At 50.4% G+C, this 27,671-nt stretch overlaps 1 protein-coding gene across 8 annotated transcripts in view; it reads right to left on the bottom strand.

The window, feature by feature from the left end:
- Nucleotides 1-797: 797 nt before the first annotated feature.
- Nucleotides 798-27,671, bottom strand: part of lingo3a (leucine rich repeat and Ig domain containing 3a) — a 55,292-nt gene continuing 28,418 nt past the window's right edge. For 4 of the 8 annotated variants that reach the window (XM_069185862.1, XM_069185864.1, XM_069185865.1 and 1 more), the window contains one exon: nt 798-11,493. In XM_069185862.1, coding sequence (XP_069041963.1) covers nt 9,632-11,493 — 1,862 coding nt within the window. In that variant the 3' untranslated portion in view covers nt 798-9,631. Of the gene's footprint in view, nt 11,494-25,703; nt 25,808-25,976; nt 27,376-27,671 lie in introns of those variants that run through there. The other 4 variants (XM_015365700.2, XR_011183967.1, XR_011183966.1 and 1 more) reach the window with 4 other exon arrangements.

Here is a 27,671-nt window from a genome sequence, read left to right as displayed (position 1 = left end):
GAAAACCGGAATCTCTCCGTCCGTCTTGAGGAAAAGTCTTCATCTCCCCCCCTGCTCACGTTTATAAAGGGGGGTGTCCGCCTCCGTGCATTCATGATTCTGCTGAGGACAGCGGGCTTGCAATAAAGGTCAGCCGCAACCGCATTGTCAAAGAAATATCCAGTTTCCTAAGTCACATCTGACCTGTGCAACAACTACAGCTTGTTTACGTCTCTCAGTCTTTGAACATTCCCGCGACATCAGCAACTGCGGCCCAGAAAGAGGAGGAGGGAAAGCGAGGTTCTTAATTAACGTAATCGAAAAGGACTGACTCACAAACTGCCGGCTTCCTGGGGACAGATTTTTAATAAATACGCTTGTGGATAACAGCACCAGATTGCAGATTAAACGTCTTCGGATTCACGAAAGAAACGGTTGTGGAAATTGGTCCGGTGTGCCATCATGTTAAGATCCCGTCACTCCATGCAAACTCGGTGAGGCAAGAGCGCCGTCTGGTGGCGAATGTCACTGCAGCCCTGTAAATTGGAAAAAACCGCGACCCATATATTTGACGCCCTTTTTATCTTGAATTAGTTATCTCTCTCCATCGTTTAGCCTACTGATACTACTTGCTGAGGTTAAACGTGCGGACGTATGACTCAGGAATAAAATGCACTCACTACATGTATGTAAATAAACTGTCGGACTGCAGCAAATACTCACAGGCAGGGCGCTGGACAGGCAAGTCCGCCGGTGACGGGTTTAGACAGGCACGAGAAGCGGGGACAAGGAAGACAGCAAAGACGACAGAAGCAGCAGGCGGTGTAACATGCTTTTATAAACAAAATGATGTTCTCATCGTACAAGACACACAGTATAAAACAAACGGAATAAAAATAATCGAAATGTTCTCAAAACATTTTTGTCCAAAAATCGATTCGAGTTTAAAACCAGAGCATCCTGGTGTGGGACAGGGTGAGCGCGGGTTTTGGTGGGGGAGCTGGGAGAGTCTCTTCGGAATGGCCGGCAAGCGCCCCGTGACCCCAGTCCAACTCGAGTGGGGTCATGAGGCCCGCGGGTGCGGGCATGTTAAAGAGTTTGACCAGCGGCTGACGGGCTCCAGGCCGCCGGGAGGCTGGTGTTCAGTGGGTGCGGAGCCCTGTCACAGCCGCTCGTGTTTGTCACCTTCAGCAGCTCCGAGCAGCTGGGGCGCAGGGCTGAGGCGGGACCCATTCCTAGGTTTCAGAGTAAGACGAACTTGAGTTCATTAACGAGAAGGGCGCCGGGATGTCGCCTCAGCCCCCCGCCAGCGCCGCTGGGCTCCAGCTGGAGCCGGAGCCGGAGACCCGTGTCGCGGGGAGCGCTCCTGCAGCCCCAGAACAGATGTTTGTGCCACCGGACCCGCGGGGAAAGTACAGCACCAGTCCGGATCATGGATAGTGGGAGAAGTGCTTTTGCAGACAAATCGGGACCTTTGCACCGCCCATTCTCCGGACAGAGGAGTGGATTGTAACACAAAATTCCCTCCCACCCGAATAAGGTGCAGCGGGCGATGCCCAGACTCCGTCCCAGCCGTCCGCGGGACCTGTGTTCAGCTCGTTCCTGCACACGGGGAGGGTTCAGCAGAGACCCGAGTGTTTCATCTCCCGGCACCGTCTCGTTTACAGCTCACTATTGAGAGCAATGAACTTAGGGCCATTTCTGAAACCTAGGAATGGGTCCCGGACAGGTCTCTGCTAAACCCCGCCTCCCCCAGTAGGAAAAACGCCTTTAATCCAAATAGTAAAGAATTTCCAGGACACCGCAGAGCAGGCCAGTGAGCAACACTGCTGCTTCTGTTAAAGGATGGCTCTTTATTTAATAATAATATTAATAATTTAATAACTTCTCTTTTTGTATCAGTAGAAATGAATCACAACACAATGGTCCCAGGAAGACTAAGGATTTCTGTATTCTGACCCTGTTAAGTATAAAACCCATCTGCTTTTTTTTCAGGTATAAAATCGTTGAGGCTGGCAGTCATTCAATCTGAAAAATAAGACCCTCCCCTTGAGTACATGCCGGGCGTGGATTGGTCCCTGGCTACAGATAACACCCGCCCCCAAGGAGGCTGCCACCCAATCCCATCACCAGTTCATATGAAAGCTGACCAACAGTTCCAGGAGTTTGGTAAAATCAGGGTTAGAATAGCATGCATAGATAGGTCTGCTTGTTCACAGGAGAGCACTGTGGTATCACACCCTTAGGACTTCCTTTTTATCATTTACTTTGGGATTATTGAGAAAACACTAAAAATCAAAGATTCCTCCAACCTGACAACTCTTCCAGTGAGGGCGAGCACAACAGCATGAGAACATCTGATTCTGTTTTATGTCATGATAATCTTAACAATGCACGTAACTTCAAATCTACCCAGTACCGAATCACGTGCTCTTTACTTACGACCCAGCGATCAGCACCGACACGAGTTTACACACCATAATGGTTACAAAGACAAACGTTTCCTGTGCGCCGGATGATCATCTTCAAGGTAGTAAACTATTGCAACTGCTAAATGCACACGCAGGCCTTCACTGTGAAGTTCTGAGTCTCGCCACTCTTCTCTTGGAGAGCTGCACTCGGGCTCGTTGCTGCAGTCAGCCGCCACCAGGGGGCAGCACTGCCACAGGGAAATGCAACACAGCTGGAGCTGACCAACATTTCCCAGAATGAAAAATAAAGGAATTGTGGATTGAAGCCCTTTATACAGCATCCGAGGCATTGGGGTATCCAACACCCCTGCCTTGATTAGCACCCCCCATATTCCACTCCTCTGCTCCCTCACCCTAACCCTTCACAGCCATGGAACAGCCTATTGAATACCCCAGAGGTCTGCCTGGGGCTGTGGGGTCAGTCTCTTCCAATTTCTCCATGTGCAGCTTACAGGTTAGCAGACCCTGGCGAAGTCCTGCGTGCGCACAGGAACCCCTCCCCTAAGCAGCAATCACATTGGCACTGTGCCTTGCACGTACTTCAAGCTGGCAAGAAAAATGAAAGGGCAGAAATAAAAATGAAACAAACAAAAAAAAAACATCCCGCTGGATCTTTTTACATCCACCTCCATCTCCATGCCCTTTCTTACATCAGACAAAATTCAACTCATCCCTCGTCTCTTTAACACGATTAAGAGCCGCCTCAACTGGGCCAAAGAACCATCAGAACCATCGCCAGCAGCCATATCACTCTTCAACTCCCAGCTGGCAGCCCACTGGAGCCCAGCAGGTGTGAGCCTGGTCAGTACCTGGAGGGGAGACTCCTGGGAAAGCTAAGGCTGCTGCTGGGAGAGGTGTTAGTGGGACCAGTAGGGGGCGCTCACCCTGCAGTCCATGTGGGTCCTAATGCCCCAGTATAGTGACGGGGACACTATACTGTAAACAGGCACTGTCCTTCAGATGAGACAAAACCGAGGTCCTGACTCTCTATGGTCATTAAAAATCCCAGGGCGTCTCTCAAAGAGTAGGGGTGTTACCCCGGCGTCCTGGCCAAATTTCCCATTGGGCCTTACCAATAATGGCCTCCTAATAATCCCCATCTCTGAATTGGCTTCATTACTCTGCTCTCCTCCCCACTGAGAGCTGGTGTGTGGGGAGTGGGCTGGCGCATCATCCAGGTGGGGCTGCACACTGGTGGTGGTGGAGGGGATCCCCATGACCTGTAAAGTGCTTTGAGTGGAGTGTCCAGAAAACTGCTATAAGTGTTAGCAATTATTCTAATTATTATTATCAGCCCCCTCTTCCCCCACCGCATAAAGCATGGATAGTACAGAGTTCATTATCAATCATTTTATAAGGTTGGTCTGTTTTGTAAATAAGACACTGAAATTAACAGGGTGAGCCGAAACTGCAATCACTAAATACAACTCCATCTTTAATCAAGTGCTTGAAAGTATTGAGCAGTTGATTAGTTTTCTAATTAACTGTACGATCAGCGTTAAACAGTTTGTCTATATAACTGACAAGGGGATGAGGGTATTTATTACAATCCACTGAAGTTCAGCTATACTTACAAATTAGTGTCTTGTGTTTGGAGGGAACACGTGTGATTATGTTGCAGATGCTAATCATCCTTATTCAAACCTCACTTAAAGAGCTCTCCTGTGACCTGTTTACAATTTATGGTGTCTGTGCCTGTCCTGTGCCCCAGGGCCGCAGAGAAATCTCGGCAGAGGGCATCGCACGTGCAAGACTGCAGGCCTGGTTAAGCACCGCCATCGGAAGGAAATGACATCGCGGAGCAGTGCTCAGGGCACCCGCGTGTCGGACACGCTGCCCTGCTCTCCTCTGCGAGGGGGGGGCTGCAGCTGGACGCTGGTCTGTGGGTGTGTCGGTCAGTGACGACAGCGTGACACACTGCCCCCCCCAGCAGCAGCAGTGCAGCTGTGCGCCGCACAGAACGCCAGCGCTTCTCAGCCTCTGAGTCACCTCTCGAGTTGTTTTCATCTCTTGGTTCTGTGGGAGTTACAAATATGGTTACTGCTGAACAGCGGCACTAACACATACTGTGTAGCAGCCTGTGCCACGACAGAGTACTGAATCTGGCTTGGCCGACGTGCTGGTGGGGGATGCCAGGGGCACGCTGTAGGGTTTAAGATGGAAGGAGTGCCGAAGAGATGAAACTAGCACGTGAGGAAGTACTGTATCTCTCCTTCTCACGTACAGAAGCCATGGTGAATTTGAACTCCTATCAATTTAAGGGGGAACTGCAAGGCTGTTTTCATACTTCAGGCTAAAAAGAATCAGCATTAATGAGGGCATTTCAAACCACGATGAAGGTAAAATGTTCGCAGTAACTTGCGAAACCTCCAATTTACATCACAAAAGAGACATTTCCAGGTTTACGCAACGCCATGTTCTGCGATTCAGAACGAGGCAACAAAACATCTGGCGACGTGTTGCGGCCCTGTTACACTATAAACAAGCAGGCTTGTGAATACATCTCTTCTAATCCAATATCCAATAGAACTACCGCTCTCAACTTCGAAACTGTTTTGCAGTCAAATACCGCTTAGTTGTTAACTCTGCATGCAGATGATGTTGCAACATTTCTGTGTAAAACGTCTGCAGCACAACCTGTGTTTATTCGCTCGTACATCCCATTGCATTAGCCATTACGGTGACTAGTGAGCAGGAAGGGCCGCATGACATCACCATTCGTGGGAACTTGACAACATGGCGACTTACAGTACTTTCACAAAGTTCATGATGTCGTGCCTAATTCGGAATTTGTCAATTTGTTCTGTAACATCAATGGATTTATTTTGTTACCGAGATGTAATAACCGGTCTGAGACATTGGGACTGCAGTTCCCCTTCAAGCTTCACGAGCTCAAACCCTGAACACAGTGGTGGTCCTAACAGCCAACCAGCAACCCAGAAACACTTGAACAACCAACAGAAGAGCCCAAACCCCAGACCAGGCCGCTGGCACACCTGGGAGTGGGTGTCACGGATTATATAGAAATTAGAAGCTCGCGGTACCAGGACAGTTTTTCACCCCAACACTCTTTGAAGAGAGGAGAGGCTTTGCTACATCCTCCACTGAAGAATGGTCAAGGTCAGAGGAATCTCGCCTTCTCTCACTACCAGAAACAGCGTTCCAAAAATCCTACACAGACGGAATGGTGACGGCGGACAATGAAAACGAGGATCCCGATTTTTCTCTCTTAATGTGGCCACTGGACGGATGGGAAAGAGAAATCTTGCGGGATCCCCTGGATTGAAAAACAACCAACCCAGCACACAGACAGAAGAACAGTTTATTGCTCTGAAGTGCTACTCTTCCCTGGGCGGCCCGACTGAGCGGACCGGAGACGAGCCCGCTGGCCCTCTGACACATCCGCTCTAGGCCCTCAGGAGCCGAAGTCTGCGGAGCGGTAGCCTCACGGCGGCTGGCACCTTGGCACGGGGCAGTTTCTGGTAGGGGAAGGGCAAGAGGAGGGTGAGGGGGGAGTCAAGGGCTTGTGTTCTGAACGACTTTTCATTTTCCACCCCCCTCTTTCTCCCTTTCTCCTCCTCCTCAGCCCCAGTTCAATTCAGATCCCTTCAAGCAGGAATTTGTCAAGGAATTAAGAAGTGCACTGCTCTGGACTGCCTTATTACAGACATCTGGCAGAGGGGTCTATATATCGGAGGGGTGGGGTTGCTATAGATCACGCAGTCACACCCCTGTGCATACCTCTCGTCTCCTACAGGAATCTCTGATGCTCTCAGAACAGATAAAACCCTCATTTTCCAAACGTGTGGCCTGTAGACATGAGACACAAGCATGGTAGGAGTTACGTCCGAAAACGCACCCCCTGTACGGTCACGTGACAGCTTCCATGTCTTTGTAGTCAGACCTACCCAGGCCACCCCACACTGAGCTGTAGACTCAGAACTAAGAAACAACGTGGACTTCACCTCTGGTCCACAGTGGAGCTTTTTAAACGAGACCCTGATTTGGAAAACACTCCTACTGCAGCCCAAATGAACTAACAAGCCCCTTGGAAACGCCAGTGAGTAATTCTGTGCGTTTCTGAGGGGTGCAGGCTTTGACACTACATCAGCTAAAGAAACGGATGCTTTGCAATTTAAAGCCTCCCAATTCTAAAAGCCCGGTTTATCAAGACTGAAAAGTAAAACAACAAAAAAAACAAATGCTCAACACAAACCTTTTTCCATTTGCGCCCTGTGGGATGTGAACTGCGGCTCAAATGACTGTCACAGTGTGGGACGAAGTTTACTCTCACGAATTCCTAGCAACAGACTTCTGGCTTTGTTTTTCCCAAACCAACCCAGCTCCTAAAACGCATGTTCTTCGAAAGCCCTGGAAACACTTCAGAGTACAGGTACACCCATTACAGAATATTTACACAGTAGTGACACACATATTATTGCAGAATTACAATTGGACAGTCACAGCAAGTTCCTACAATCCCCCGCCCCCCTCACAGAAACATCCCCTTCAAAACATCTGGGAGAGCCTGCTGCTCCTCGGCCGCTACTAGGAGTTTGCCACACTCATCCTCCCCCCCCCCGAGCTTGACACAACGCCACTGCCCAGCTGTGATGCCTGGCGAGATGTTCAAAAGACAGAGTTTTCAGGAGCTGCAGACTCACCTGGACAGTTCTGAAGCGGATGGGACCCCACCCTCCAGGCTGCCACTGCAGGCTGCCGGATCTGCTGTCTCGCTGGAGGCAGGACTGGGAGTTGTGCCATCGCCCCCGAGCTGCAGGGGGCGCTCCGCCGCGGGCCGTCTCGCACACCCACGGCCGTCCCCCGAGCACCCGCGCTCCTCCGCTCGCACGCAAACACAGAGCAGTTCTCAGGACCCGGAGAAAAGTCACATTTTTGTGATTTTTTTAACACCACCCCCGCCCCCGCCCCCCCCCGCCACCCAAGACGCGCTCGGGAAGTCCGACACGGCTGACGAAGGTGGGCAGAGACTCCGTGTCGGGGTCTTGACGAGAGAAGCCTCACAGAAGCACTGCTTTCAGAAGAGACACGACAGGAGGCAGAGGCCTGGGTCTGAACGCAGGGCAGAAGCAGGGTCCCACATGGGCAGCAGGGGTCTAACTGAGAGGGAGGGCGTGGGTGTGGTTGGTGGGGGTGTACATGGGGTAGGGTGGGAGAGATGTAGTGTTTCACCAGCCAGGGACCCCCTCCTCACAGAAGCCCAGCGCAAGGGAGAGGAGGGTTATGGTCGGGGTGCGGGGGGGGGACAGGCTGGGCTGGGGGGGGCAGAGACATTCGCACACTGGCCGCTGGGGAGAGCTCAAGAGCTGGTGAGCCGGGCGATTGGGTGGCTACGGTGGGCACAACGGGTGAGAATGAGCTGGGCATCTCGTAGCCCTCTATCGGGGGACCACAGAGGCTGTTTTGGGGGCTGCGGCGCCCCGTCTCTGGGAGAGGTGAGGTCTCTAAAGCTTCATCCGCCTCTGAAAACTCCCAGAGCAGCCCTGGTCTTCCCACATGGGACAGAAATGTTACAAAGTGACTTCTCACCAAGAACAGAGCTGAACCCCCTGCTCTGGCAATCCAGCCCCTCTTTATGGGTTCTATATGGGTTCTGACTGGCGACAGAGTCCCCCTGCACTGCAACTGTGACAGTAAGGACGTATTAGTTGCTGTATTACTGTAGGCAGGGTGATAACGTAGCTTCCAGGCAATTTTCCAACTGGATGGATCGAGATCTGTCATCAGTGTTTTCCAGTGCTCGACCGGGATGTCGCCAGGGGGCGTGGGCGCGAGCTGTCAGAGGGAGACTACACTGCTGTACCGGCTCACTGGTGGAGGGCGTGGGAGGAGTGTCTGGGAGTGGCGGCGCCGACGCGAGCTTCGGCACGGTCCCGGCTGCCCCCCCCCCCCCGGGAGGCAGCGGGGCAGAGGGCTCGCCGCGCGGGGCAGCGGAGAGCGGCCAGTGCGTTCGTCCCAACTCACACAGCTGCTCAGCGCACGCATGCACCAGGGACAGAAAAATGCACTCTTTGATAATCTGGCAGAAAAAAAATCCAAATCTTTTAGAGGAAAAATGTGCTGACTTTTTTGTTCCGTTTATAAATTTTAAAAATGTGTTGATCAGAATCAATCCTGGATTATGTATTGATACACTTTCGATCCTTGTCTCAAAACCCCTCAGCTGCGGTCCCTAATAATCGTAATCATCATCACTTCATTAAACAACTCATGTTTTAGTTGTTCACTGAAGTGTTTGACGGTACTAACTCTGCAGCACCGCCAGCTGCCACATCTAAAAGGCAGTGAGATCAAGGACTTCGGCCATCATTTGGAGTCTGTATTTCTGCTTTTGTTTCTTAGATTAAATTTCTTCAACACCCTGTCGGAAGTATCAACAGAGGAATAACACAAAATAACGAGTGTTTCGATTTGGCTGTAAGGCTTGTATTTTTAATTATTACCCAAATACAGCGACTGATATAGACTTTCCTATCCCACTGCAGAGATCAGCCAACAAGGTGTTTGAACTCGGAAACATTACGAAGCATCACTGTCTCTTAGAGTCTTGTTTTTTTTTCCGTTCCCCCAAAAACGCCTACTTCGAAATATGCTGTGATTAAATAATGGCAGCCCAGAGGGAACTGTAGCTCTTTCAAAGTTATAATTAAACAAAGTTGCGTGACTAGAATTCAGGAGCTCTTCAGAACCCTAATCCGTCAGAATCCAGGTAACGAAGTTAACGAGCGAGGGAAGCGATGAGTAATCGCAATGTGCTGGCGAAATGTTTTTCTGAATCAGAGCTCTGCTAGTGTTCATACCTTGTTCCAATCAAACACTTTTAGATGGCCTCTTTTTTGGAGAACTAACGTTCATTTTCATAGTGTGCTAATGCAGCATACTGATGGGTCTGGCTAACTGGGACTAACTTCATCGCTTGTAAAAATAGGATTCTTGATTATCGACTCGCTATCATGAAATGTGTTGGTTTTTTTAACAAAAGCCAGTAAGGGACAGTGGTGCTTTTCATGCATCTTGTCAGGTTTTTTTTTTTCAATCATTTCTGTTGCAAGTGCACCATGCGTGCATGTGCGTGAGCCTGCGCGCGCGCGCGTGTGTGTGTGAGTGCGCGAGTTGGGGCGTGCTCATGCCTCCCCCGGGGAACCCCTGGCTGCGTGGTTTCATATCATCTTCATGTTGAACTTGCGCGCCCCGCCCTGGCCGCCGCTGGTGGTGGGGCCGTCCACCTTGCGGAAGGAGTACTCCACCGAGAAGTTGTTCTTGTGCTGGCCCCGCCCGCGGCTCCACACGAACAGCAGCAGGAAGCAGAACAGGACCACGCCCAGGAAGGTGATGCAGCCCATGGCCGTGGACACCAGGATGGTCTTCAGGTCCAGGGTGAACTTGAGGAAGACGCGGGTGTCGTTCAGGCTGGTCTCGTTGAAGTCGCCCGCGTAGAGGGTCCGGTTGGCGAAGAGCGCAGCGTCCAGCGGCTGCCCCTTCACGGTGAGCGTGGCGAAGTAGGTGTCGTTGCCGCCGGCGTTGCTGGCGATGCAGATGTAGGTGCCGCTGTCCTGCACCTGCGCGTAGCGGATCTCCAGGGTGCCCCCCGGCAGCACCGTGACCCGGCCGCCGCTCTTCGTGGTTATCTTGCGGCGCTGGGGGGAGATCCACATGATGGCGGGCACGGGCTCGCCTTCGGCCCGGCACAGGAAGGACACGACCTGGCCCTCGCGCGCCGTCACGTGCTGCAGCTTGCGGTCGCGGATCTTGGGCTTCTGGCAGGTGAAGTAGTCGAAGAGCGCCGAGTCCGAGAAGGTGCTGAGCGTGTTGCCCTGCACCTCGGGGGGCCCGGCGCACACCGGCGTCCTGCCGTCGAAGTTGAGGGTCTTGCGGCGTTGCAGGATCCACAGCAGACGGCAGTCGCAGGACAGCGGGTTGTTGTCCACCCGCAGCGTCTCCAGGCTGTTGACCGAGTGGAAGGAGCTCTCCTCCAGGGTGACCAGGTAGTTGTTGGACAGGTTGAGGACCCGGATCTGCCGCAGCCCGCCCAGCGCGTGGGGCTCCACCGACACCAGGCTGGTGCTGACCAGGTGCAGCTCCTTCAGGCGCACCAGGTCCCGGAAAGCCCAGGGCTCCAGCACGCTGATGGGGTTGTAGGACAGGTTGAGGCAGGTGAGGTGGGCCAGGTTGCGGAAGGAGGCGGAGGGGACGGAGGTGATGTTGGTGTTGGTGATGGAGAGCCAGGAGAGGTTGAGCCCCTGGAAGCTGAGGGGGGAGATGTACTCCAGCAGGGGCCAGTTGTCAATCTCCAGCCCCCGCAGCCCCGCCAGCTTGCGGAAGTTCTGGTCCTCCAGCGAGGGGATGCTCAGGTGGCGGAGGCGCAGTGTGACCAGGTTGCGCAGGTAGGACAGCGACTGGCCCGAGATGGCCGTCAGGTTGCACCTCTCGATGGCCAGCTCCTCCAGACCCAGCAGCCCACTGAACGCCTTGTGGGAGATGTAGACCAGGTCGTTGTCTCCCACCTCCAGGTGGCGCAGGTTGCGCAGGTCCTGGAAGGTGTAGTCCAGCAGGATGACGATCTTGTTCTCGCTCAGGTCCAGCGTGGTGAGGTTGGAGAGCCGCGAGAAGGCGCCCATGGGGACGAGCTTCAGCTGGTTGCTGCGGAGGCGGAGGACGCGCAGGCTCAGGAGGCTGGCGAAGGCGCCGGGCTCCAGCACGGAGATGATGTTCTCGCTCAGGTCCACCTCCTCCAGCCGAGGGTACGGCGCCAGGTCCCCCGACGCCACGCAGCGCAGGCGGTTCCGGCTGAGGTCCAGCAGCCGCGTCTCCGTGGGGATGCCCTCGGGGATGGCGCTCAGGCGCTTGCGGTGGCACGCCACCGACTTCAGCTGCGGCACGCAGTCGCAGCGGGGCGGGCAGCCCTGGCACAAGGAGGCGACCGCCGCCATGAGCACCAGGCACAGGCCGAGCCAGCAGGGGCCCGGCGGGCCGGCCATGCTCCCTCTCCGAGTCTCTGGGGCTGGGTCACTGAGCCAGACACCTGCACAGAGAAGACAGTGAGGGAGGAAAGCAAAGGACATTGAGAGGAAGCAGCATGTGGGGGAGAGAAAGGTAGAGGAAGAGATTGATGGAGTGAGAGAGAAATATTAGGGGAGAGTGACAGCAGGTAATAAAGGAGAAGAGAGAGAGACAGTCAGTTCTTATTCCATTATTCCTTGACACTGATTCACAGAGATCTCTCAAGAAGTAGCTTAATGAGTTGCCTAGATCAATAAGACACTAATAACCCATTTTGAGTGATTTCCTTTCAGCAGCCGGGAGGGCAGCCTTGCGACTAACCGTGTTTCTTCCTTTCGAATTCTCCGCCTCAAAGAGCCACTGTGTCTCCCAAACAAAAAACAAAACAACAAAAGGCTCCAACCGCAAGATCGTACTACCCTTGCATTCCGCCAGCCCACGGAGCTGAACCCGAGGAGACGGGAGGCATCGCCGGCTGTGGCACTGTCACCTGCCAAGCGACCAGGTTCGGCTCAAAAGAAACGAAACTCCCACACAGCAGTCTTCAAATGCAAACAAAACTGGATTTATTGCCATCAAAATAGGGATAACAAAAAAAAAACCCTCACAGGAGTACTCTCCACACCTTCCCTCCAAGGCACCCTCGCCATACTGAGCTCTCCCAGTCCCTTTTATAGCCCCTCCTCTCCAAGGACCAGCCTCTTAAAGGGACACGTTTTTAACAGACATTTAACAGAGATGGGCAATTTGATCAAAATAAAGTATTTAACCATCCATAAAAACTTATACATTTTAACAGAGTCATGCAACAGTTATACAGTATATCCACTTAAACAAAACAACTAACCTTACATCGGTTATTTATAGATGGCTCACCAGTAACCTTTCCCTTTAAGATCATTTGTGTGATACTACAAACAGGAAAGGTGACGGGTGGCCATCTTGATCAACACCATACAATACTCCACTGGGGGAAACACTGCAGTGATTTTAGGGAAACCAAAAAAAGGTATCATTCACACTTCATTCATATCATATATACACTCTCAAACATACCAGAAGGGTAGAGGGAAATATTGGAGTATTTCACATTCAGTAAAAGAAAGAAAAAAAACAACCTCTCTGTCACAGGCACAGAGCACATGAGCTGGAAGAGTGAGGTCTAGACACTGCAGTTCACTACCTGTGCCCATTCCTGGGGCGTCTGGGTCACTCAGCAGTATCATCGCCTTAAAGGGCAGCTGCAACAAGCGGACAGAGGGACTGACACGTGACACGCTTCTCAAGCAGTGGTCCAGATGTCAAATGACAAAGCGGGACTCCAGCCCCGGAGGCAGCACTGCTTTCGAACTGGACCGGAGGCAGGCGGTACTCCCAGGCGACCACCGTGTATCAGATCGGAAAATCAATGTGTTGGGAATCAAGTGAATGAAGAAGACAACCTTCTAACGTTTGGCACAGCGCAGTTCAAATTCCGAAATAACACCCAGCTGACAAACAGCTCCAGTAAATGCCAGTGATCTTCAGGTGACTCCGACATCGCTCCCCTGCACGCACACTGGCCCACTGGAGACAGAGCCACAGCGCTACACTTGCAGGTGCTGTTTATTTCTAATAGGAATTAGCCTTTCCCGGCCATCCGTATCCACACTAATTGTCTTTTAATGATTTTCTGTCACTGGCTGTCATCTCTGTGCACACACTGCCTGGCCCCAGAAAATCACTTTCTCCCACCTTCACGGAGAGAGCTCTCGCCCTGACTGCACCTCCACGGCAACACCTGGCACACAGCCCAGTACCCCACCTCGGCCCTCTCTTCTCTCGACCTCTGCCCTTTCTCCTCCCTCCCTCCTCTTCGCTCACCCGGGTGCTTGAGGGAAGGGCAGATTTTAATGAACCTCTGAAGGCGCAATTACTTTACCGATCGATCGCCCGGCCCGCTGCGCGCAGCCACTAGAATAAGGGGGAAAGCAGCAATGAAGTCAGGATAAAAGTGCCAGATGAAGCAGTAGGCTGGCTGAAAATGAACGTGGTGAGTAATACCTGCGAGCACTGGAGTGCTGTCGCAAAACTGAGGGAATTCATTTCTGCTGCTCTTTTGTCTGGTTCTCCTCACTGTCACCCATTCTCTCCCAGCTCTGACAGCTGGGCATGTCACAGGTCCACACTCTGCCTGTGTGCTTCCTGGAAAGCCATTTCTTCATCAACTGTCTCATCTGAATTTCGCTGGGTATAATACGCAATAAATTGGCATTTCCCAGCGGACCTGAAATAGATCCGACACCATCCACAGGGAATTGGAAAAATATGCCAAATAACGAGAACAAATTGGGGCCACCCCTTAGGTGGTGCACAGAGAAGTGAAGCTTTTGCGACAGAGCCATGGCGCATCTTCGCCCCTGCGGCCAGCGAGAACAGCAAGGCAGGCTCCCAGGAAACAAGTCGAGAGCTGGAGTCAAGTCTGTTCAGCTGCCTCATTGAAATGCGGCGAGAGTAGGAGCCGGCTGGAACAGAAGTTTAATGGAATAGATCATTATACAAAAGAAACACTCCTTTCAAATTTAGCCTACACGCTCCACTGCAATTGTGCTCTCCCACCTGCAGTCACACAACAGCTATTAGCAGCGAGACAAAGGGAACATTAAGCCAATTAAGCACCGGGGTTATGAAGGGGCAGCAGTTGTTAGCTTGACTCAGGCCCTGGAGCGCTCTCTGTGTGGAGTTTGCATGTTCTCTCCAGGGTTATCCTCTGGTGCTCCAGTTTCCTCCCATGGCCCACAGTCCAGCTGTGAACTGGAAGAAGCAGTCCACTCATCCACTCTGTCGCAGGATGGTTGAGTGACAGCATTTTCTGTCTCTCCTTATTTTGGAGGTATTCCCTGCACCCTGTTCCTCAAATCAACTGCAGCGTTCAGTTGTGCTGTGTCCAAATTCAGCTCTCAGGCAGAATGGGCCACACAAATCAGAGACTGTGCCTGAGGGAGCTCTCGTTAGAATAAGAAATAAAAACCATGCACAGCTATGACATTCTACCTTCTATGCCATTCGAGGAACTGCATTTACAAATGCGAGATACTGAGATGTTGAACATCACCTGTTTGGCTGCAAAACATCAGCAACAACAAAGCTTACATATGGCACCTGACACCATCCCCTCCCCTTCTCCCACCTCTCCCAGTTCACATGGGTTTTCAAACTCTGCGTTTTCAAAACCTAGAAATAAAGAAGTCCGGTGTTATCAGCAAAGGCAGTTGCCCTGCTGCCCAGTCTCGAATGGCTACTGAGCATCTCACAGGGAAAGCCTTACAAGAGACAAGGAGACACTGAGGTGTTAGAATCAGCATCTCTCTCCCTGTATACACTGTTCACACATGGATCTTCAGCCACACTTTTAGTAACAGCAGCAGTGTTGGGAAAAAAACTATACACAAACCCGGGAAGTACAATTGAGATCATTCACTGAACAGCACACTTATTTGCGATGACCTATCTTCTGCATTTCTCACTCTCTTCCTTCAATCCAGCAAGCAGTGGTGCAGATGTTCAGCTGAACTAATTAAAGACACGGGGGGGGTCAGCACCAAGGCCCGAGGCTGTAAGTGCATCTACACACTGCCTTTATCAAGCCTGAATTTGAACACTGTAGGGCCGAGCAGCTGGCTTTGAGCTTCTGGTGCATTAATCTGAGTCTTTTTTTTTGTTGCTTTGCCTCTTTGTTAAAAAGGAGCACCTCACAAAGTCCTGGTAAATAGGGAGCACAGGTGCAAAAGAAAGAGAAAAAACCCAGCGCCAGCCTTTGGAAACTCGAAACTGAGATGCCACTGTGCCAGCAGGATCTTGAAAGACCGTGGGTCTATTGAAAAGAGTTCACTAGCAACGTGTGTACAAAATACACAGGGACATCATGAACAATTCATGAACGACATGAACACTTATGTTCTATTGTTAAAATGAGCAAGAGGGGATTTAGGGTTCTGTGCTAAATGACAATGTGTTTATCTGCCATTCGGCTGGAGTGGATCCCCCAGAACCCTGGCTAGCGGCGGCAGAGGGGGGCAGTCTGCGCGGATCGTGAGCTCATCCTTACAGTGCTGATGTTTACAGACCCGGCTAACAGGCTTTTGAATTCCCCGAACGCTCGGCTGCCTGTGTGCCGCATCCGTGGCATTAAATTTAGCCTTTTAAGGCTTTAAATGAGATGAATGCATCTCACTTGGCCGGAGTCAGCTGGATGAGATCCCCCTGGTTAGTGGAGGAGGCAGATGAGGAACAGGAGAGTCTACAGCGTGAGCAATTGCTCAGAGCTGAGGAACTAGGGGGTCAGCACAGTCAAGTGCTGTGAACACAGAAGGGCTCAGAAGTAAGAGCAGCAGCTTAATTTAATTAGAGCTGAGGCACTGGGAGAGAGAAGGAGATAGCATGAGCTCATTGATAGAGCTGAGGCTCTGGGAGAGAGAGGAGGCAGTGTGGGCTAGTGGTTAGAGCTGAGACAGTGGGAAAGAGAGAGAGGGAGGCAGTGTGGGCTAGTGGTTAGAGCTGAGACACTGGGAAAGAGAGAGAGGGGAGGCAGTGTGGGCTAGTGGTTAGAGCTGAGACACTGGGAAAGAGAGACAGGGAGGCAGTGTGGGCTAATGGTTAGAGCTGAGAGGGAGGCAGTGTGGGCCAGTGGTCAGAGCTGAGGCACTAGGAGAGAGAATGAGGCAGTGGGGACTAGTGTTTAGAGATGAGGATCTGGGAGAGAAGGAGGGAGGCAATGTGGGTTATTGGTTAGAGCTGAGGCTCTGGGAGAGAGAGAAACAGGTAAAGGTGAACAAGAATTACAGGGAAACGCTTTCATATTTTCTAGACTGATGTTTGGTTTTCTGTTTCTTAAGTTAAGAAAACCACCTCATATATTCACATAGATTTCAAGCACCCCAATTAATTTAAAACATAACGTATTTCTCAGAAGCCCAATCCTTTTCCTAATGGGCAAACAGGCAGTGTTCCCCTTCTTTGCACTAGACACACTGTAATTAACTTTCCAGGCCTGCCTCGCCCTGTCTCCCTCAGCTCTCCTTGTGCCTGGCTGCGTTAATAGTGCTCCATGAATCACTGCTCGGGTGAGGCCAGAGGCAAGGACGCCCTATTTAACAGAGGGTACACACCCTGCAGATCTGAGCCCACTGCTCCAGTCGACCCAGAGGCCTGTGGACGAGGGGAGCCAGGTCCAGCCCCGCGAAGCAGGAGGACGGGGGTTCCTGGGGGTTCTGCAGAGTAACAGCCTCAGGTAGACGACTGTAATAGTCGCTGACTTCACTGCTCAGCACCCTGTACTGCAAGGCCTTGATTTGCAAAACAAGCTGTATTTAAGTGATCCAGGAGAGGAACCGCTGCTGCTGAAGGAGGCGGGGATCTGGAAAGGCGGCACGGCCGTGCTGCTAGAGAGGATGTGCGAACGGAGGACCCGATGAGATGCTCAGATCGATGACTTCCTTCTGCTATGGATTACTTCCTTGTGAAAAGCCGTCACAACTCACGACAAATCTTGCACAGTAAGAGTCTGATGGCCGGAGCAGCTTTCTTGACCGCTGCCCGATTCAGAGCCCGGGCGCTGGGTGTAGAACGATCTCCCCTTGTCCCTCCATGAATATTTCACGGGGACATGAAGACAGCAGTAATGCACAAGCGTTTCCAGAGTCCAGCTAATGGCTCTAAATTATTCACAACCCCGAGGAAACGAGAACAGAGAAGGGTCACCAGGTGACGCCAGCCCAGAGACCCGGAGTGCCAATACAGTGATCCTTATTTACAGAAAACACTGCCTGCGCTCCGATCCCTGAGAGCCGCCTCCTCACCCTGAGGGCTGGCCGAGCACAGCTCCCTGTTCAACCCACCTCTTCAGACTGGTTTACCTTGTCCCCACCTGGTTTGGCCATTCCGACACTGGTATCTCATTCTCTTTTTTTTCTGTTGGACCCCTAGCTACTAAAGTTACTCATTTCAGCTTCAACATTTCAGTAAGACTTTAAATCTACGTTTTCTTTCATTACATTTCAAGTGAATTCCAGGGGGCTGGAGAACCACGTGGCAAATATGTAAAAAACTTCATCACTGTTGTCCCTCTCTGTGTGGCTCCATCATGCATCACCAGGTTCAATATCTGTCCAAGATGCGCATGAGAATAGCTATCATTTCATATCGTAATTATTCTTCTGATTGCTGGTGGCTGTACAGTCACTTTTTAAAGACCCAGGTGACTGAAGGTGTGACAGGAATGCCATGGGCTGCCCCCGGGACTCACTGTGAAGGTGAGCGTCTCACGTCTGGATGGGATGTGAGGACAGAATTTGAAGGCTCTACGCAGATGACACCGAGGGCATGCCAAAACAGGACACAAGGGGGTGAGATTCTCTTCTCAAGAACCTTGAGGGAGAATATTTAAGTTTCTACTACCTTGGTATGCAATCCGTCCAGAAGTCAAGCTGTCATCACGGTCATCACTGTGACCATTTACCGTGGTAAATATACTAAAGGACATAGGTTTCCTATAGTACATGGCATCACATGGATGGCATGATGCTCCACAGCTCAAACCACATTATCACAGTACACAGGAGTACTCTGTAATAGTAATTTCACCACAGCAAACTGTTATAAGAGTACCACATTTAATATTGTTTCATTTTTTTAGAGATGTTAAGAACTAAAACATCAAAAGGCTTTCTTCTTATCCTGAGGATCAACAGACGCAGAAAGGACCAGTAAAGGGCAGAAAAGATATATTGTGCATCTGGGAAGCCATCTAACAGCTAATTTACATGATACGGGGGGGGCAGTGCTCAACCTCATACAAGTGCTATGGTAAATGCAGTCAGACAGATTAGACTCCTACTGCGCAGGGAGGCCGAGCTGCAGAGCTCTTCTAGAACTTAACACCTGCAGCTGGATAATTCAGACTTGTTTCCTCATTTGAATAAGTCTGTCTGCTCAGGTGCTGAACAGGGGAACGGGTGGGGGGTGCCTCCCATGCTCCTTCAGTAAAATCTGGTCAGGAACACTGTAGATGGTAAAAGCTGGAATGGATCAAACCACTGTTTGATCATCTGCCTGCTGTCAGGGAGGCGTTCTTTCTGGACCCTATGCAGACGACACAATCCGAGGTAAAGTGAGGAAACACGGGGGAAAAGAGGCATGCAGGAGACGGCAGTGAAAACAGGGGGGCGCGTCCATGGAGTGCTGGTGGTCGGGGGAGGTGTGGCCGAAGCAAACCATCCAGAGATGAGTCAAAAGGGAAATCCAAAACTACGCGAAAGTCCAAAGCCAGGAGATCCATCCGAGACAGACGATTAAAACCAGAACCGGGTCGGGACCGGCAGGGGAGCGGTAGTGGGAGCGGGAACAGGAACTAAAACCTTAACGGGTCCAGGCGCATCCAGGTCCCGGACTTGGTTGGTACGGAAACCAATGCAGAGCCCGGATTAGCGTCAGCGTCTGGCTTTTAAGGGGGAACTGAAAAGGGGCTGGAACAGGGAGCAGGTGAGATGAGTAACAAACAAGGAAGGGCTGGAGCGCCCTTAAGAGGAGGGGTTTGCGATCGTGACACTGCTTCTGTCCTGTCAGGAAGGATCTCTTCACCCTAGCTGGCGCAGAAGGTGCCTGTGTGCCGCTCTGACATGGCATCAGTGCACACAAGGTTACACAGGGCTGGCCAGACACGCGTCTACAGCAACAGCAGCTGTGTGCGCCTCCCTGGGACGGCACAGTGAGGGTCTTTCACCGATGCAAGCCGCAGGAGAGAGAGAGCTATCTGCACAGAACACTCAATGTCGGGGAAGAAACATTAATAATTTAAAAAAATGTCAAGACTCGTTTGTTTACTTGTGGTAAGATTAGTACTGAGAATAAAAAACTTCCAAAAATAGAGCATGCCTTCACACTTTCTCCGGCTTCTGTTTTCTTCCCTCCGTCAGGACTGACGGGGGATGTGGGCCCTGTGAATTGGGGACAGGGCATGGAGATCTCACTCCTGCGATTCGGATATGCGGGAGGTGAGTCAGAGAGGCCTGGAGCGCACAGGCAGTAGCCAGTGCTGCAGACAAACAACAGGGCTCCGATTGCTTTCCGAGTTTGAATTCCTGTTTTGATTGACACATTCTGAAATTTTCAATTTGGAAAACCTCAAGCAGGCAATGAGTAAGACTGGTGTGGGTATCTGCAGGTAAGGGGCAGGAGGATCCTGGTGGAGCTGTGCCAGGACAGACGCCGTGCCAGGGGTGGGCAGCGGGGGTTTAGGGGAGACTCTACCAAGCACCTTCCAATCTGTCACTGCTCATCAGTGAGTCCGGCGAGAGTGAGACACAGCCTCAAACACAGCAGAGCAAGAAAACAGACATCAGGTATCGCTGTGAGGTGGGAGCTAATTCTGGAGCAGGAGAGAGAGGGACACACAGAGGAAGGGAGCCAGACAGATAAGAAGAGAGGGGGGGGGGGGGGGGGAGGAACGGAGAAGAACATAAGGAAGGAGAGAGCAACTCAAAAAGGGGAAAAAGGGAGGGATAGAGATAGAGGTGGTGAGAAAAAGAGGAGGGGAGAGGATGATGAAAACACAGGTAGAAACAGATGAATGGGAAGAAATTCCCCTGGCAGCAGCTGGAGACACTCACTGGCCCCCAGAGGATACCTCCCAGGCTGTGCACAGGGAGGGTGAATGCCGGCCCGACTGCTCAGGTGGAACTCAGAAGAGACGCCAAACCCATGTATCTCTCCCCCTCTCCACGCACTGGCCTATTTTAGGCAGTTTTCGCTCGTATTACAGCGAAAAATACTGCTAACAACACATAGCTAACAATAGCACAAGTACCATTGCTAAAGCTAACATCCTTGCAATAACAACACTACTATAAGAGCAGCTGTAGTAGCACCAGAAGCAGTAATATAACCCATTTTCATTGTGTGTACGCTTCCAGAGTTGCTGTTTCCGAGCGGGAAGAGGCTGGGAGGCAGCTGTCTGCACTGTGTACAACAGAGAGGGCCGGCTGACCCAGTGCCGGCAGACCCCAGGCGTGTTATCTCACAAAATCTCTCCTGCTCGGGTTACTGCGGACAAAACAGGGGGGTCACCTGATCCTCCTCGCAGTCAAAGGAGCACACTGTGTGAGCGAGGAGGCGCGTGTAACCTTATAGAGTCCCGGCCTTCCTCTCTCCCTTAACTGCTGTCACAATAATGTGCATGATTGTATTAACGCACACAAAAAATAACAAAGATACAAACTGCAGGAAGCCAGCTGTCTCTCCTGATGCTTCGAGTCCTCTGGGGGAAGCAGCAAAAAGGCAAACAGAATGTAAGGATACAGAGTTAAATGCGTAGATTTTAAGATATAAGATCACTTTATTGGCATATATACAATTTCTTGCATTAGGAATTTGTCTTTTCGCATTTCCCAGCTTGCTCTCAGACAGGGAGAGTGAAGCTGGGGGTCAGAGCGCAGGGTCAGCCATTTATACGGCGCCCCTGGTGCAGGTGGGGTTAAGGGCCTTGCTCAGGGGCCCAACGGAGTAGGATTCTTCTGCTGATTTGAACCATCAACCTGCCAACCACAGGCACAGATCCTAAGCCACAGAGCCACCACTCCGCCATTAAAGGATTTGAAGGCTGTTCTGTTAAAATTGTACAGTGCTCTCATTAGACCTCATTTAGAATATTGGATACGATCTGGAATCACACATTGCAAGAAAATGAAAGCTGCTTTGCAGTTCTTAAGTAGAGAAGACCAAAAGTGCACCTGATTTTTGTTGTATTATTTTACCTAGCTAGGCAAATGGGAACAAATATCATTTGCAATTGCTGACAGGGAAACTCATTTACACAGCAGGGGGCCTAGGCTGAAGCAATCAGCTCAAGTGTACAGCAGCAACGACCCATCTGCGAAATGAGCCCTAGCCCTCCAGTCCAGAGACCAGAGCTCTGACCTCCAAATACACACTGCTGTCTTAAAATGCGTTGAACTGTAATGAACTAACTGCTCCTGGTGCCTGTGAATGTGCAGAGCATATGTGAACAGGGGAAGTCCAGTGTGTGTGGAGGAGAGGGGACATGGAGGACAGAGCTGGAGAGAGCCTCCGTGAGTGTGCGCCAGGCTCATTTTCCACTCCTAATCTGTCCCTCCCTGGCCTGCCTGTGCAGCCTCTCCCTCTGCACAGCTTTAATCTCCCTTCTGACAGGACTGCTGGATTAGGGGCACGTGGACGACAGGAACCGACACCAGGAGAATGAAATACACTGAAAGAGCAATGTGATAAATAATAATACAAAAATGTAAGACAATTAGGGGGCAACAAAGCACAGCCAGAGCTCTGTGAAATACCGACATGCTGTACCTTGCTGTATGTGTTAAGACTCTGAGGCAAAGACCACGGTCTCCATCTCAGTTCCACCTGACTGACATGCACGTGAACTGTGCAATTTATGCATCGAGCACCACCTGTCTAAATATGGGATTTTTCAATTCATTTGGGACATGCTGGAAAAAACGCAAAACTCTGCAGAATCAATGGCTATCCAACACATGGTTTGGAATTGGGAAAGAGTGAAATGTACTATGACAGAAATGTACGGCACAGTAGGTCTGGTGGAGGGAGAGATCTGCTCACCACAGTAAAGCACAGTAAAGTACTGGGTTTCAGTATGGCATGTCACAGTAAACAGTTCAGTACAGTATACTGTAGTATTCTAGTATAATACAATAAACTGTTTTGTACTATATACTACAGTAAACACTTCAGTACGGTATACTGCAGTGTAGTACATTATACTGAAACGGATAATGCATTGTACAAAATAAACTGAATGCCAGTACAGAACACTGAAGAGCAGTCCAGTACAGCATACAACAGAGTCAAAGCACAACCAGAGCTCAATGAAATACCGACATCCAGTACAAGCCCATGATCTGCTTTGGCAGAGATACCCTGAGCTGACACGCCTCCTCAGTCCCAGTGACTGAAGAGGGTCTGTCTGCCTTTGTCTGCAGACAGATCTCTGCCAGACAGCAGCTCCAGTGATAAGCAATAACGCCAGTTGGAGTACCCACCCACCTCTTCACTGGTGTTACAGTCCAGCTCACCCAGTTACCCACTCTGCCACAGAAAACACCCAACACACACACACAAAACAGTCGTTTTCCCATAGACAACAGTGTGAGACAGGTCCGAAATTGTGAATAAGCATTGCAATAAAGAGAAAAAATGTAAAAGAAATTATAATAATAGTGAATAAGAGCACTAAAGAATCCAGAAGCAATCCTAAGCACCTCATCGCTGCTGCAGTAACACAGATAATGACAATCTGCACAACAGGTCCTGAGTGATTAATTTACCACACCTCAGCTAATTACTTCTATATCCTAGAGATCAGAGACCTCATTTTCTACATCATTTCTGTGCATGAGCCCATAGAATTGCAATGGCTGTTTGAAAGATTGTACAGACACAGGCCCCAAAGGCAAAGTAATTAGACTCGCAGTTTAAAATGGCATTTGATCTCTACAAGAGAAGAACCTGAAAGTGAAGTTTTTAGTGACTCGAGACTGCTCTGCAATGAGAATGTGATCTATCATACAGGTACTAAGGCGTGTACAGTGTCTGTCAGGAAAGCCTGGAGTGGCCCCGACTGCTCTGGACCCTGCTCTGCTCAAAGTGTGTCTTGGGACACTCTGCACAACTACTACAGTCCAGCGGGATTCTGTGGGTTTCCTGAAATCAGTATCTGCAATTGACCTGAAAGACATAACCACAAATTAACCCAATTATGTGAATAATAAACTAAGAATTAAGCTGGAATTGAAAACACAAAATGCAAAACCTCAAGAATGGCCACCCTTACATAGTTTACCACAATAAGTTGCCTGTGATGTGTCGGCCTGCAGCAGGATCATGCGTACCCTGTGTAGTGACTATATTTTGCCATGGTATTCAAGAGTTTCCAGCTCTACACACTTCATTCAGCCTTTCTCCCAGTCTCCTTGAGACTGCTTTTGCCTAGATGTAGTACTCGTTCTCTTATCCTGCAGGGGCTCAGATGTAATAATGAGTTACTCTAATTCCCACAATTTGCACATCTCCCTGTCAGGAAAAGCGCTCAGGATCCTGCTGTTTCCCTGGCATCTTGCTGTGCCCGACACAACAGCTCACAGACAATTCGGAGCACACTGCCTCCCGCGCGGGCAACCCTGCTGGGGAACAGATAGGCCCCCGAGCCTGAGACCTCCCGACCCGTCTCCAGTGTTTTGTAGAGGATTAATTAATCACATTTCAGGGCTGATAAGACTTTTCCCCACAGCGGCGCAGACTCAGGTGTGACGAATGGAGCTAACAGTTTCCAGAAATTAGCTTAAAGAATTTAACCCACAGCACTGATAGTTTGGGCTCCCTGCTCCCCAGCATGCTCACAGTTGAAATGTTCAAGTTCAGGCAGTGGCCATGTTAGGAAACCCTTAACTACTCCCACAGCAAACCCACTGGAGAAGCAGCACTGTACTCCCAGAGGCATTTGTTTTTACAGCTTTCTTCAAGTCAGGCACTCGCAGGCACTGGAGGTCAGGAGAGACCACTGGTTCTTCAGCCCTGCCCCAAAAGGTGTCACTCTGCTTTGACTCCGGTCTCCACATGGGCTGTAATCTCGCAATGCCACCCCTTCGAGAGGCAGGAAAACCGTGTAGAGAAGTGCAGCTATGTACGGGGTGAGAGAGAGACCCCACCTTTCAGAGAAAGAAAGAAGAGGGGGTGCAATGAAAAACTACAGGTATGCCATTTGAAGAGCTGGAGATGTAAGGCTGTATTTTTCAGGAACCATGCTAACAGCTCGCTGGAGCTGCATGGTTTCCATGGGTAGTTCACCCATCCTGAGCTGGCAGCTGGCAGTAACCCAGACAGTTAGCACAGAGAAAGAACCATGAGCTTGTTTATTGTATTTAAGCCACTGATGTTTATCCCGGATTTCTCGCGCTGAGATACAATTAAGCTGAGAAGCACAGGGTAATTTAGATTGTTAAAGCAATTAAGAGGAATATAAACAGCGCCAAGATATTTTCGCTCCGAAAAAGAGAGAAAAAAATTGTAATCATATTGTGTGCAATTAATTTGCAAACATTATTCCAATTGCATTACACTCGGCAAAGACAGTCCATGGAGCAACTGTCCTATGAAAGGCGGGAGTTAACCGTTTCCCTGCAGAAACTTGTCACCAGTAGCCTCAACAGAAAACACGAGAACCACATCACTTCTGCCAAATCAATAAACAATACTTTTGATTCACCTAGGTGACAAGGCATGTATTAGAACTCCAGGATATTATTATTATTTGCTTTGCATAAGACCTTCTTTACTTGATCGTAATCAAAGTTATGTTTTCCCCTCAGACAGTGGTGTCTACACGGTTGTTCTGGGCCTTGAGGGCCAGTCTGTCTGGGGGTTTTCTAAATCTCTTCAAAACACCTCCACCTGAAGAGCTGGGAAAAGTGGTCCCATGTCCCACTTAGCCAGTAATTGGGTGACCTGGGTTAAGAGGCAAAATGTCATTCGGCCAGGCCCACTTTGCTGAATTACCCTCTTTACAGACGTTCTTTGAAGACACACTTTTCTCAGAGCCAGAAAGTAGGACGGCACACGTGAGGGAGAGACGAATGAGGAGGAATAAGGGTAAAGTGAGAAAGTGGGTTCAGATTAAAAGCTAAAGTGTGACAGAGCTGGAGAGAAAGGATTAGAGATGACAGAATTAACTAAAGATTTTACAGGCAGGGGGTGTTGGAAAAAAGGAGGGGGGTGGGTTCGAGGAGGGAGAGGGGAGAATGTGGGGGATCGAGACAGGATTGGGGAAAGATGGAAAAACAGAGGAGGGGGGAAAGAACCGACAGGGGAGAAGAGAAGGAAACCACCACCCATGATTAGATGAAAGGAATTCATATGGAAGGGTCAAGACAGAAAGGAGAGGGCATTCGATTGAAAGTGCAGAGTGAAGAGCAGAGGTGGCGGTTAAGGAATCAGAGGACGAGAGACAGAGGGAAACACATGTAAGACCGAACGAAAGCCAGAGGAAGACAGGCAGGGGGGAAAGAGGACAATGGAAAGTGGGACGCAGGACTGGGGGAGGGGGAGATGCATCCTGGCAAGCCGCTCATGCCTTCATTCTTCCGCCCCTGTTGGATATAAGCGCGGGCCGTATATAGACATCCCACACATGTGGAAAATGCTAACCTCACTGCCCTGTGGCCGTTCCTGGCTGGCGGTCACACACAGCCGGTGACAGGCTGTGCTGGGGCCCCACTCCAGACCGAGCAAGACAGCAGGGATGGACATTTCTGGGGGAAAGAGAAGGGGACGTCTTTTCTGCCTCACGTCTGGGCTGTGGGCTCAGAGCTCATGTTAATCTCTCCCCCCGAGCGAGAGATTAGCTGCTGAGCTTCCCACAGCCAACCCAGGAAGTGAGTTCCCCCCCTCGCCGAACTGACACAGCCAGAGCTCCCTGACCTGCCTGCACTGCCTGGGATGTGTGAGATGCTTCCTGGGGGTCCTCTCTGAGCCCGGCTTCAGTGTGGGGGCACCCTGCAGAGCGCCTCCCACAGCGTACCCACCCTGTGCTCACGCCACTGCACTGTGCTCTGAACAATGAACAACAAACACACACACTGAACTGTGCATGCATTTGATCAATAATTAATTCATAAACTTTCTTTCTCTGCCTTGCTGCAGCAGAGGGGTCCTAACTGGCTCCACCACTACAGCATTCATGCATTTTGCTCAACCTTTGTTATTGTTTTGAGATAAATAATAATTCTAGAACATCTCTCCTTATAATAATGTCAAATGCACTGCACTCTGAGATACACACTACACACTCACAAACAGCACTGCAGTCTGTGATACACACTCCACACTCACACAAGCACTGCACTCTGAGATACACACACACTGAGATACACACTCCACACTCACACACAGCACTGCACTCTGAGATACACACTCCACACTCACACACAGCACTACAGTCTGAGATACACACTCCACACTCACACACAGCACTGCAGTCTGTGATACACACTCCACACTCACACACAGCACTGCAGTCTGTGATACACACTCCACACTCACACACAGCACTGCAGTCTGTGATACACACTCCACACTCACACAAGCACTGCACTCTGAGATACACACTCCACACTCACACACAGCACTGCAGTCTGTGATACACTCCACACTCACACAAGCACTGCACTCTGAGATACACACACACACTGAGATACACACTCCACACTCACACACAGCACTCCACTCTGAGATACACACACACTGAGATACACACTCCACACTCACACACAGCACTGCACTCTGAGATACACACTCCACACTCACACACAGCACTACAGTCTGAGATACACACTCCACACTCACACACAGCACTGCAGTCTGTGATACACACTCCACACTCACACACAGCACTGCAGTCTGTGATACACACTCCACACTCACACACACAGCACTACAGTCTGAGATATACACTCCACATTCACACACAGCACTGCACTCACACACACTCACACACAGCACTGCACTCTGAGATACACACTCCACACTCACTGACATGTACTGCTGTCTGAGAAACATTCTCTGTAAAAACAACAGTAAATACCCTCCCCTCTCGTACATGTACATTGTATAGTCCCATACAGTACACACTCATTGCATACACACAGATGAGCATTCTCCAGACTCATGGGCTGTGTGCTGATATGTATTCAGGGCACGCTACAGATCTCTCACCATCACATCTGGTTTAGACACGCAAACTCCATTATTTCTTCCGCAAAAATGAAAGAGAGAATGAGAATGACCTTTCAGGAAAACACTTCCTGGCCAATCCATCCTATCCAGGTGTAGAGAGAGAGAAGAGAAGAGGGACAAGAGCCGGCAGCTCTTCGTTCTCTAATAACCCTCTTCGCGTATTCATGTATTTATAAGATGAATTAATAATTGATTCAAGCGAAGATTTTTTTTTTTTGCCCTGAATGTTCCAAAAGGACAGAGAAATGGCAGCTGCACAATTCCTTTTATCGGAGGACGTCACTGGGCCCATTTGTCGGAATAATCCCACGTTATCTACATAGTCTAATAATAATTATGGGGATGTTGCCGAAGCGGTCCGGCCTCTGTGCAGTGGGCTTT

The sequence above is a fragment of the Lepisosteus oculatus genome, chromosome 29 (assembly GCF_040954835.1).
Source record: "Lepisosteus oculatus isolate fLepOcu1 chromosome 29, fLepOcu1.hap2, whole genome shotgun sequence".
NCBI classification, from domain to species: domain Eukaryota; kingdom Metazoa; phylum Chordata; class Actinopteri; order Semionotiformes; family Lepisosteidae; genus Lepisosteus; species Lepisosteus oculatus.
Note: the sequence above shows the minus strand (reverse complement) of the source record. Positions and strands in the feature narration are given on the sequence as shown.